General features: G+C 43.8%; 1 protein-coding gene across 2 annotated transcripts in view; it reads left to right on the top strand.

The window, feature by feature from the left end:
- The first annotated feature begins 10,009 nt into the window (after positions 1-10,009).
- Positions 10,010-13,550, top strand: part of vps8 (VPS8 subunit of CORVET complex) — a 543,230-nt gene continuing 539,689 nt past the window's right edge. For both annotated transcript variants that reach the window (XM_060827508.1, XM_060827507.1), the window contains exon 1: positions 10,010-10,197. In XM_060827508.1, coding sequence (XP_060683491.1) covers positions 10,126-10,197 — 72 coding nt within the window. In that variant the 5' untranslated portion in view covers positions 10,010-10,125. The remainder of the gene's footprint in view (positions 10,198-13,550) is intronic.

Genomic DNA, 13,550 nt, shown 5'->3' with positions numbered 1-13,550 from the left:
AGAGTGTGTTGCTGGAAAAGCTCAGCAGGTCAGGCAGCATCCGAGGTGCAGGAGAATCGATGTTTGGGCAAAAGCCCTTCATCAGAAATGAAGCCTCATTCCTGATGAAGGGCATTTGCTCGAAACATCCATTCTCTTGCTCCTCGGATATTGCTTGACCTGCTGTGCTTTTCCAACACCACACTCTTGACTCTAATCTCCAGCATCTGCAGTCCTTTGCTTTTGCCTAGTTGACTGCCTAACCTTGACTTTGCCTTACCAACCTTCTTCAATAGTCAGGGCCCTAAAAATCTGTGACTGTGTCCACCAGTATATGATCTCCAGCATGATAGCACCAATGGCATCACACGCCTGCCTTTGGTTTATGCATGTTTGTGTCTCCTCATTCACCATCTACAGATCCCTTCTTTAGCCTATCACATAACGTGGGATCAATGTCTTACTGGGGTCAGATTCTGGGTGATGCAGAGAACTTTTTCGACAGCAGTGAGGAATGTGCAGGAGAGAGACAGCATGTAAGGCATCTTCAAAAATGGAGGGGGCAACTATTAGAATACATTAGTGCAAATCAATGTGTAGAAGAGTGGCAATGTTAATTGACAGTCTAAAGAAAAGTCAGGAGGAGAATGAGAAAATAGGGGATAATATGAACTGGTGATGGCAGTGTTGGTAAATATTAGCATCATATAAGGAGGGAATGATTGAGGTAAATGAGAGAAAATAAAAAATCAGTATGAACTGGAGTGGGGACAGAGGACAACAATATTAACTGAAGGAGGAGGAGCAGAATGTACAGAAACTAAAGAGAGGGAGACAATTATCATGTCTTCCCACTGGAATTTTTAAAAATCTCTTTGAAATGTATATACTCTGTATATCCTGATATATCCCTGAAAACGTCTCCTATTGCACCTCTATTTCTTATCCCTTACCTAGTTTGCCAGTTCATTTGGCTAGTTCTGCTTTCATTCCCGCATAACCACCTTTAATTTGGTTTTAAATACTAGTCTTGGACCTACTGTTCTCTTCCTCAAATTGAATGTAAAATTCAACAATATTATGGTCATCACTGTCTAGACTGCCTTCATTATGAGGTTATTCTTTAATCCCATCTCATTGCACAATACCAGTTCTCTTATAATCTGATGTGGAGGTGCCAGTGTTGCACTGGATGGACAAGGTCACAACTCACACAGCACCAGGTTAGAGTCCAATGGGTTCATTTGAAACCACAAGCTTTCAGTGTGTTGCCATGAAGGGTGAATCTGGAATATGTTGTTCTGAGAAGCTATCCTGAAAACATTCTGTCACTTCCTCATCCAGGCTACTTTTGCCCCCATCTGATTTTCGGAGTCTTTTCATAGATTGCAATTCCCCATGATTATCATGGTACCTTTCTGACAACCTCCCATTTTTTATCTTCCTTCATATTGCACAGTTTTGGTCCCGTTATTTGAGGACAAATGTAGTGGCATTGCAGGCTTTTCAGAGGAGTTCACTCAATTGACCCCAGAAGTGAAGGGTTTGTCGCATGAAGAAAGATTGAAGACTTTAGGCCTATACTCTCTGGAAATTAGAAGAATGAAGGGAGATCAAATGAGGTATCCAAAATGATAAAAGCTATAGATAAACTGAACATGGAGTGGATGCTTCCGCTTGTGGGACTTTCTGGGACAAGAGGTCATAGTCTTAGGATAAAGGGTAGCAAATTTAAGACAGCATTGAAAAGAAGCTGTTTCCCCCAAAGGGTTATGAATCTGTGGAATTCGCTACCCCAAAGTGTGGTGGATGCTGGGGCAGTGAGTAGATGTAAGGAGGAATTAGGCTGATTTTTAATTGGCAATGGGTTGAAGGGATATGGGGAGAAGGCAGTGAAATGTGGGTGAGAAACTTATTAGAATGGCAGAGCAGACTCAATGGGATGAATGGCCAAATTCTGCTCCTGTAACCAATGAACTTCACAGAATCCCTACAGGGTGAAAACAGGCCCTTCAGCCCAACAAGTCCACACAGACCCTTCGAAGAGTAACCCACCCAGACCCATTCCCCTACCTTATATTTACCCCTGACTAATGCACCTACCCTGCACATACCTAAATACTCTGCAACTTAGCATGGCCAATTCACCTAACCTGCACATGTTTGGATTGTGGGAGGAAACCAGAGCACCTGGAGGAAACCCACGCAGACACGGGGAGAGTGTGCAAACTCCACATAGACAGTCACCCGATACTGGAAACGAACCCGGTTGCCTGGCACTGTCAAGCATCAATGCTATCCACTGAACCACCTTGCCACCCTTTTTCTCATCCTTATCCCATCCTAGCTTGTGGTTACTATTAAGGGAACTGTCCATCACACCTACCAGTAACTCCTTGCCTTTATAATTTCTCATCTTTATTCTAACAGCTTGCTGAATTTACATCTTCCATTTCAAACATGCCAGTGCCATGAGTTATTAACAGTCCCCATTTTCTTCGCTTCCTATCATAGAGTCATAGAGATGAACAGCACAGAAACAGACTCTTCGGTCCAACCCATCCATGCTGACCAGATATCCCAACCCAATCTAGTCCCACCTGCCAGCACCCGCCTCATATCCATCCAAACCCTTCCTTTTCATATACCCATCCAGATGCCTTTTAAATGGTGCATTAGCTCTAGCCTTGACCACTTCCTCTGGCAGCTCATTCCATACATGTACCACCCTCTGTGTGACAAAGTTGCCCCTTAGGTCTCTTTTATATCTTTCCTCTCTCACCCTAAACCTACGCCCTCTAGTTCTGGAATCCCCGACCCCAGGGAAAAGACTTTGTCTATTTATCCTATCCATGCCCCTCATGATTTTATAAACCTCTATAAGGTCACCCCTCAGCCTCCGACGCTCCAGGGAAAACAGCCCCAGCCTATTCAACCTCCCCCTATAGCTCAAATCCTAGCAACATCCTTATAAATCTTTTCTGAACCCTTTCAAGTTCCACAACATCTTTCTGATAGGAAGGAGACCAGAATTGCACACAATATTCCAAAAGTGACCTAACCAATGTCCTGTACAGCCACAACATGACCTTCCAACTCCTGTACTCAATATTCTGACCAATAAAGGAAAGCATACCAAAGGCCTTCTTCACTATCCTATCTACCTGTGACTCTACTTTCAAGGAACTATGAACCTACACTCTAAGGTCTCTTTGTTCAGCAACACTCCCTAGAACCTTACCATTAAGTTTATCAGTCCTGCTAAGATTTGCTTTCCCAAAATGCAGCACCTCACAGATACCTAAATTAAACTCCATCTGCCACTCCTCAGCCCATTGGCCCATCTAATCAAGATCCCAGTGTAATCTGAGGTAACCTTCCTCGCTGTCCACTACACCTCCAATTTTGGTGTCATCTGTAAACTTACTAACTATACCTCTTATGTTCACATCCAAATCATTTATATAAATGATACTTAATGATGGTGAGCCACTTTCTTAGTGGAAGATGGTGATGGGGTATCTTATCAGATGTCTCTTGCTCAGTTACCAAGATTCTTATGGAAAACTAAGTCAAGTTTAAACTCTCTGTTCAGTTGTGCCAACTTGGAGACATTTACTTCCAAAAGAGAACCCATTTACCTCCTTCTCTAGAGAGCTGTTCCCCACCTTCCTAACATTAGCAGATACTTAACTGTGTGCTGTTAGCTACTGTACTGCACATCAGTGTGCCTGAGATCGAAGGATTTCAGCAGCGTGAGAAATTGGATCGATTACCGCTGATGTATCGTTTTAAATTCCTATTGAAACATCTCAGCCATCATAAATATTACATAAACCTAGAGTTCTACTGTCGTAACAATGTATAAAATCCATCCCCTGAACGGACAAGAAAATGAATTGATAAATCGAAATAATATTTCTTGGATACACAAACATTGTTTCCATATCCATGACTGCAACATTATGAAACGTTTTGAGTTCCAGCGTGAAATCGCTTGTACCTACTATCACACGGAAGAATGAAATTCTGGGCTGAAAATTTGAACAGAATAATTTGAACGGATTTGGAAACGCGTTGGATTTCCTTACTAAACCAACTGCATACAGTAACTACAATGATTCCATTGCACTTTTGCCTGAGCTATAAAGTACAACATTATTAAAGGTTCCAAATGAAAGGAGACTAGCGCAGTGGGTGAGTAGTGCGTCTGAGCCATAGTCGATTTGACGCAGACATTCAACGAACGGGTTGGTTTCTGGGTTTTAGTTTTTGAGCTTGTTGTTGGGAGTGTAGTGGTTCCTGATCTTACCAGCCTTTAGTGGAGTTGTCCTTCCTGTGGGTGGTATCGGGCCGGTTGTAACGTTGCTCTGTACCAGGATCCCAGGAAACCCTCAGCCTTTCAGGCGGAAATGTAAACTACTGTGGGTTGCCTAGGTTTTCTGGCATGTGACCGGGCTGTTTAGTCATTCAAACACAGTTTGCATTCTCGTATCCTTTGTACAGGGTGAACTTTTGGCTGTTTGCAAAAAGCAGAATACAGCGGCTGTTGGAAACCTAAATTCCCAATTCTTTGCATTGCATTTGATGACTTTTTACACACCGTAACGTTGAATTGTAGAGGTCTAAGTATTCTCTCTTTCTAGGCGGACTCACGGGTTGCAAATGAGTAACAGAAAACGAGCAACAGAACATTGCAGTACTACAACATATTTTTTAAAAAGTTCTAATCTTTTCTTATCTCTCCAAGACACTGATTCAAAACCCGATCATAGGGAACTTATGCATTTTTTTAAACATCCGCAAATACTCTTACACACAACAGAACATCACTAAATCACCGTGACAATTCTCCTACTACCAGTAAATCACCTATACAACCAATGAGATATTTACTTGCAAAACTTGTGGGCAATACAAACTATCAAAAGTGAGGGAGGGATAGTGGGAGTGGGTAGGGTCTAAATTAAAAAGGATCTGGAGAGGGAAACAACACATTGTATCCCCTGCAGTGCCCACTTCCCTCTCAAGGCATTGAGAGCACTGATGGCCTGACATCACCCAGGCACTAACGTAACCGCAGATCCAAGTAGGACAGTCAGCAGATGTGACCCAGCCTGTGCATTTGTCTCATCTCCATCCACAATGGTTGTAGTCCTTATCGATAAAATATCAAATGCTTTGATAGGTTGTGGTTTCAATAACAATCAGTTCATAAAGGCATTTCGATATTTTCTAATCAACCTGTTCAGACAGTTTTTATATATCTTTGGAGCAACTGGGACTTCACCTAGGTCTAAAGTCACATTTCATAGAATCCCTACAGTGTGGAAGCAGGCCATTCAGTCTACCCAATCCTCACAGATCCTCCAAAGAACATTGCACCCAGACACATCCCATTCCTGTTACCCTACATTTTCCATGGCTAACCCAACTAGCTTGCACATCCCTGGTCACTATGTTGATATAGCACATCCCATCCACCTAGCCTGCACATCCTTGGACTGTGGAAGGAAACCAGAGCACCTAGAGTAAACCTATCCAGACACGGTGAGAATGTGCAACCACCACATGTACAGTCACCGGAGGGTGGAATTGAACCTGGGTCCCTGGTGCAGTGAGGTAGTAGTGCTAACCACTGAGCCGGAGGAGAAAGTGAGGACTGCAGATGCTGGAGATCAGAGCTGAAAATGTGTTGCTGGAAAAGCGCAGCAGGTCAGGCAGCATCCAAAGAGCAGGAGAATCGACTTTTCGGGCATAAGCCCTTCTTCAGGAATGAGGAAAGTGTGTCCAGCAGGCTAAGATAAAAGGTAGGGAGGAGGGACTTGGGGGAGGGGCGTTGGAAATGCGATAGGTGGAAGGAGGTCAAGGTGAGGGTGATAGGCCGGAGTGGAGGTGGGGGCGGAGAGGTCAGGAAGAAGATTGCAAATTAGGAAGGCGGTGCTGAGTTCGAGGGATTTGACTGAGACAAGGTGGGGGGGAGGGGAAATGAGGAAACTGGAGAAATCTGAGTTCATCCCTTGTGGTTGGAGGTTTCCTAGGCGGAAGATGAGGCGCTCTTCCTCCAGCCGTCATGTAGCTACTGAGCCACCATCTTGAGACAAAACAATAATGCAGTAGGACATCTTACTAATGGTAGAAGCCCAAAAAAAGTCCCACCATTGTACCTCACTATCATAGGTGTTCCTGAACTCATCTTTGTCAAATAGGTCATCTTCACTGCCACCTAGACCATTGCAACTAGTACAGTTCATGAATGGCTACAGAATTGCTTCACCAGTCATTAGCTACTTGCCACACATTTGTTTTGCACTTACACTCACTCACAGTTTCCCAATCATTCACTTAGACACCCATGAAGTTGTGGGTCATTTGCCCTGTTTGGTGTTAAGTTCTAGGCTTTGTGCACCCGTCCACCTGACTACTCCTCTGGCCTGGATGCTTTGAATGATTTTTCCACCAAAAGAATCCAGGAGTTGTAATTGACTTTTCGTAAACAATTTTCAATCACTTGAATAAAATTAAATGAAATTAAACAATAAATAATCCTTAAAGAGACACTAGCAATGATCAAATACTCAAAGCAAAATTAAATATAAATTTAAGTGTCAATGTGGAGGGAACTAAAACACGCCAGCCCCACAATGTCCATTAGGTGTGGAAAGTCTCAAGCATACCAGGGAACAGCTCATACTCCCTCTCCAAAAATAACCAGGCATGGACCCCTGGTCCTCACCTTCCTTCCCACCAATCTCTGCATAAATCACATCATCCCCTGACATTTCTGCCACCTATAAATGGACCCCACGACCAGGGATATATTTCCCTCCCCACCCTGATCCACTTTCCACAAAGACCATTCCCTCTGTGACTACCTGGTCAGGTCCACGCTCCCTAACAAGGCACCCTCCCCTCCTGGCACCCACACCTCCCCCCCTTACCTCCATCCAAGGTCCCAAAGGAGCCTTCCACATCCATCAAAGTTTCACCTGCACATCCACACATGTCATTTATTGCATCTGTTTCTCCCAATGTGGTAGCTCAACATTGGGGAGACTGGACGTCTTCTCGTAGAGCGCTTCAGAGGACATCTCCATGACACCTGCACCAATCAACCCCAGCACCCCATGACCAAACATTTCAACTCCCCCTCCCACTCTTCTGAAGACATGCAGGTCCTGGCCATCCTCCTTCACCACTCCCTCACCACCCAACGCCTGGAGGAAGGATGCCTCATCTTCCACCTCTGGACCCTTCAACCGCAGGGCATCAACATGGACTTCACCAGTTTCCTCATTTTCCCTCCCCCAACCTTACCCCAGTTCCCACCTTCCAGCTCAACACCACCCTCATGACCTGTCCCACCTGTCAATCTTCCTTCCCACTCATCTGCTCCACCCTCTCCTCTGACCTATCGCCTTCATCCCCACCTCCATCCACCTATTGTACTCTCAGCTACCTTCTCTCCAGCATTTATCTCTCCACACCCGAGGATCCCAGCCTCATTCCTGAGGAAGGGCTCTGGCCCAAAACGTTGATTTTCCTGCTCATTGGATGCTGCCTGACCTGCTGTGCCTTTCCAGCAACACACTCTCAACCTCACTGTCTCCATGAATGTAGCCATGCAAAACTGACAGTGGCCTCGGCTATATGCACCTATAACTAATCATAGAGCAAAGGAATTTGATTTCTTTAGAAGGTCGCCTGAACACTTTGACCATAGTTTGTTTAATCACAATTTCATCCCTTCTTCAATCATGCTTCCTTTATGATGAATGTAGAAAAACTCAGTTTGGAATTTCAATCTTTGATGCCTTTTTTTTGTGTAAAAGACCTATAAGAATACCAGTTTCTTTGCCACCTGAACAACACACCAAACAATAACTGTCATGGGTCTTCTCGTGATCAAGTATTTTTCATTGAAAAGTGGTGTGTGGCCTCCTGGCTACTTACAACATTTAATTTTAGACTTCCAACATCTGCAATATTTTGCTTTTATATTTGTCTTTTCATTAGTATGGTTTCAACAGTATTAATACCAAAAGTTTTGTACAGATCGTCAATCTATTCAAAATCCCTTTGACTTTTAATGTTTTATTGAACAAACATTAAAAGTCAAGGGAACTTTGTATTTCTCACCTGTCCATTTTCAAAACACACTCTTTCTTTTGTATTACTCGGGGACCTATGCTGGAAAAACTCAACAGGTCTGCCAGCTTCCTCTCTCCTGAACAGTCTGGCCTGGTAAACTGGCTCAGTGGTAAGCACTACTGCTTCCCAGCCTTGGGCAAATGTATGTATGGAGTTTGCACATTCTCCCTGTGTCTATTTGGGTTTCTTCTGGATGCTCTGGTTTCCTCCCAAAGTCTAAGGATACCTAGGTTAGGTTAATTGGCTGTGCTAAATTGCCCATAGTGTTCAGGGATGTGTAGGTTGTGTGATTAGTCAGGAGCAAATAAAGGGGAGGGGAATGGGTCTGTGTGGGTTACTCTTCGGAGGGTGAGTGTAGACTTGTTGGGCTGAAGGGCCTGTTTCCACACTGGAAGGATTGTAATTCTTACACTGATAGCCCCAAGTTCGATAACCTCCATTCAGTGGAACGGGTGGCACAGTGGTTAGCACTGCTGCCTCACAATGCCAGAATGCCAGTGCAGGTTAGGTGAATTGGCCATGCTAAATTGCCTGTAGTGTTAGGGGAATGTGTCTGGGTGGGTTGCTCTTCGGAGGGTTGGTGTGGACTTGTTGGGCCAAAGGGCCTGTTTCCACACTGTAGGTAATCTAAGAAAGAGATAATTTATTATCTATTCTGGAGAAACTTAGCATTTTACTCCAAACTCGCTGCCAGACCTCCTGAGCTTCTCCAACATTTTCATTTTGTGTTTCAGCTTAATTTGAGCAAGTGAATGTGGATCATCAAGTTCACCCTCGATAATCTGAATCAGAGATCAAGCTAACAATTCGAACTTAAAAGGTAGTCATTATTTGGAGATGCCGGTGTTGGAAGTTAAAAATCACACAACACCAGGTTATAGTTGGATGCACTTGCTTTTGGAGCACTGCTCCTTGATCAGGTGGTTGTGGAATATAAGATCGTAAGACAGAATTTATAGCAAACGTTTACAGTGTGTTGTAACCGAAATTATATATTGAAGAAGACATGGATTGTTTAATTCTCTCATCTTTTGGAATAAACATGTTGGTTTCAGTTCTTTAAATGTAAATCACAGAACTTTTTAAAAGTTACATTCTCAAGTGAACTTTAACAATTGGTATCATGTCAGCCCAGATAATGCATTGAAGGAGTGAGATGCCCTGCGTGGGACTGTCTGTGCCCTAATGTTCAAACTGATTCTTATCTAAAAAATGGAGTTACAGAATCTTACATGGATTCATGCAGTATTTGAGCAAAATGAAATGTAATTTTGCAAGTACAAATTCACCCACAAACTTATATGTGTCTGTTTGTGTGTGTGTGTATGTGGGTGTCTGTGAGGGAACGTGCGAATATGATTGTATAGAGTATAAATGTCTCAGTGTATGAGCGAGCGTATGAAAGAGAGCTTGCGTGTAAGGGTTTGCGTGAGTGTATGGGTCTTAGCAAACAATCCAGGTCTTCTTCAATATATAATTTCAGTTACTTCACACTGTAAACTTTTGCTATAAATTCTGTGAGTTACGATCATATACTCCACAACTACTTGAAGTCTGTAAGTTAGTGCTTCTAAAAAATTGGACTGTAACCTTGTTTTTATGTGATTTTTTTTAACTTGTAGAATGTATGAACACTATACTCTGGTGCAGCCCTGGCCACTGTCCCATGCACCTCTCCCACCCATTCAGAGTTGTTTGTGTGTGCACAGTGCATCCCTGCGGCTGTGCTCCGTGCCTTTCCGGACAGGGCAGCTGTCAATTACGGCCCACGCGGCCAATGTGACCTGGGATTGGTTGAGACATCCGTCAGTCACGGAAGGGGGCGGGTGGTTGTCATGGTGACGGTGCAGTGAGTGGGCGAGGCCGGGCAGTGGGCGGGGCGGGCTCTGTTCGCGAGCCAGCGGCCCATCTGGGATCTGGGATCTGGGGACAGAGAGGACCCGGCAGTGGTGGAGCTGCAGCAGCAGTAGTAGCAGCAGCATTAGCACTAGGAGGATGTCCGAGTCACCCGACACCCGCAGCCTGACCTCGGCATCCTCGCAGCTCAACCTGACCGAGGCGGAGGGGGTGAGTACAGGCTCGAGTGTAACTCCAATTCCCAGGCCCCGGGCCTGGTGATTTCCTTTACCCACTCAGCATCCCAGTGGTACATTATTTGTCCCTTCAATGCAATCTGAATCTGAGCTCCTGCAATACCTCCTTCACTTGTGGTGCAGTCGTTGCCTCCTGGTTTAAACCCGGAGTCAGACTCTATTCTTGTGTTATGAATAGAGTGATAATAGCCAGGTATCTTCCTCTTCTTAAACGCGCGCACACACAAAATTGTTGTCCTTCTCGTTTGGGTCCTGACCAGGGTTTACATTGCAAAGCCAAGCAGCAGGTGGGAAATAACCACAGTGTTGTCAATGTAACTTAGTGTTTTGACAGCTGGTCCTCTAACTGCACCTGTCTGAGACCGACTTTGCCTATGCTCCGTCCTGACATTGAATGTGACATTAAAACCAATGCTGGAAATGAAATACAAAAATAGAAGCTGTTGGAAATAATCAGCAGGCCTGGCAGCAGCTGTGGAGACAAACAATTTTTCTAGCAATCTTTGTTTTGGTACCAAATGTGATATGTAGTGGCTCTAAAGGATAAAGTAACACTTCAACTTGATTACCTGGCTTGATGTTGAACATCCATGAGGTTACTTAGTGTGGAAGCAGGCCCTTCAGCCCAACACTGACCCTTCGAAGAAGGACCCATCCCACTAGAGGCAATTTAGTTTGGCCAATTCACCTAACTGACACTTTTTTTTTGGATTGTGGAAGGAAACCAGAGCACACCCAGAGACTGCAAACTTCACGCAGACAGTTGTCTGAGGTGGGAATTGAACCCAGGTCTCTGGTGCTGTGAGGCAGCAGTGCTAACCACTGAGCCACCACGCCACACATTCTTCTGACACTGTGAAACACTGAAATTCAATTCCAGCATCGTCTTTATCACTAACATTAATTAATTCACTACTGGATACCTGGACTCTAGGCTCTGGAATTTCCTCCATAGACCTCTGATTTTCATTCTCACTTTGTTCCTTTAAGACACCCCTTAAAGCCTATGTGTAGAACCTCCACTGCCCTAATATCATCTTTTGTGGCTCCGTGTCGTATTTAGCTCTGTAATCATTGCGAAAAGCATCTTGGCATGGTTAATTTCATCAAGATACTAGATGAATGGTACTTAATGTTCTACAGATGGCAGGCTAGTACCAAAATTCAGCAAGGGTTCTGAAGCTGGTGCATTTACAATGATATATTTTTGTAGTTTCAGCATTAATTAGTTTCTCAATGTTTTGCTTTCACTTTCATATTTTGTTTTATTGCGTGTGTAATTGTGCTCATGTACGCCACCATCTATGTTACTATTGTTTGCATGTCCTGCAGACAGCTATTTGAAATGAATCAAACGTTTAAAAGTTCTGGGCGATGAAATGACTGACTGCTATGAAAGAGGGATAGAACTATGGTTTTGAGAGGTAGTTTCCTGGGTACAAAGAGAGCTGTTGTTTCCAATGATGGAGGGATTATTCAGGGATATGTGTACGGTACAAGAATTACATGAGCGTAGACGTCTTCATGGATTATTGGATTGTGGGCTAGTTTCATTCTGAGGTTACAGAAAATGTACTTTTCATCATTTATAAAAATGATTTGGATGTAAGCATAGGAGGTATAGTTAGAAGTTTGCAGATGACACCAAAATTGGAGGTATAGTGGACAGTGAAGAAGATTACCCTTAGATTGCAATGGATCTGGACCAGATGGGCCAATGGGTTGAGGAGTGGCAGATGGAGTTTAATTTAGATAAATACAAGGTGCTGCACTTTGGGAAAACAAGTCCTAGCAGAACTTGTATACTTAATGGTAAGAACCTTGGGAGTGTAGCTGAAACAAAGAGACCTTGGAGTGCAGGTTCGTAGCTCCTTGAAAGTAGAGTTGCAGATAGATAGGATTGTGAAGAAGGTGTTTGATATGCTTTCCTTTTTTGGTCAGAGTATTGAGTACAGGAGTTGGGAGGTCATGTTGCGGCTGTACAGGACATCGATTAGGCCACTTGGAATATTGTGTGCAGTTCTGGTCTCCTTCCTATCGGAAGGATGTTGTGAAACTTGAAAGGGTTTAGAAAAGATTTACAAGGATGTTGCCAGGATTTGAGCTATAGGGAGAGATTGAATAGGCTGGGGCTGTTTTCCCTGGAGCTTCAAAGGCTGATGGGCCACCTCATAAAGGTTTATTAAATCATGAGAAGCGTGGACAGGATAGGTAGACAAAGTTTTTTTCCCTGGCGTGGGGGAGTCCAGAACTAGAGGGCATAGGTTTAGGGTGAGAAGGGAAAGATATAAAAGAGACCTAAGGGGCAACGTTTTCACGCAGAGGATGGTGCGTGCATGGAACGAGCTGCCAGAGGAAGTGGTGGAGGCTCGTATAATTGCAACATCTAAACGGCATCTAGGTGGGTATATGAATAGGAAAGGTTTGGACGGATATGGGCCGGGTGCTAGCAGGGGGGCTTGATTGGGTTGGGATATCTGGTCGGCATAGAGGGTTGGACTGAAGGGTCTGTTTCTGTGCTGTATAAATCTATGACTCTAACTATAGAGACAATTGAAAGCATGATGGGGCACCAATTGATGTCAAGTGTGTAACAGTCATGTTTGCTTGAGGCCATTATTTTGAATTAAATCAGAAGTCACATGACACCAGGTTGCAGTCCAGCAGGTTTATTTGAAATCACAAGCTTTTGGAGCACTGCTCCTTCATCAGGTGACTCGAAAGAAGTGCAAAGGTACAGATTTTATAGGCAGAGAGATTGTTGCAAGATAATTCTCAGTAATTAAGAGTGTTAAAAGATTGTAGAAATGGTGTGAGTGGAGTGTTCACAGGCTGAACAACAAGTGATCAAACGTGTCAGATGGTGTGAATAGAGTGTGAACAGCTGAATAGTACATGACGAGATGACCTATGATCTGATTAATTAAGGCAGATAAATAATTACAAAAAATCAAAAATAAGATGGTGTTCCAGACAAACCAAATGACTGGAATAACATGATGGGTATAAAAGAGTCACATTTCAAGGGCCTAACCAAAATAACAAGTAATCCAAAACTGTACGAACTAATTAAGTGAAAGAAATAATGGTAAGTCATCAAGGTGATGGTTTCGAAACGAAACAGTACAGAAGGTTTTGCAAGCATAGAACAGTGTGGTGGGGTTACATGAACCTAAGATCACGGTTAAGGCTGTCTTCACGGGTATGGAACTTGGCTGTCAGTTTCTCCTCGGCGATTCTGCATTGTTGTGTATCTTGAAGGCCACCTTGGAGGACATTTACCCAAAGGTCAGAGGCTGAATGTCCTTGACCACTGAAATGTTCCCC

The sequence above is a fragment of the Hemiscyllium ocellatum genome, chromosome 7, assembly GCF_020745735.1.
Source record: "Hemiscyllium ocellatum isolate sHemOce1 chromosome 7, sHemOce1.pat.X.cur, whole genome shotgun sequence".
Classification (NCBI taxonomy): Eukaryota; Metazoa; Chordata; class Chondrichthyes; order Orectolobiformes; family Hemiscylliidae; genus Hemiscyllium; species Hemiscyllium ocellatum.
Note: the sequence above shows the minus strand (reverse complement) of the source record. Positions and strands in the feature narration are given on the sequence as shown.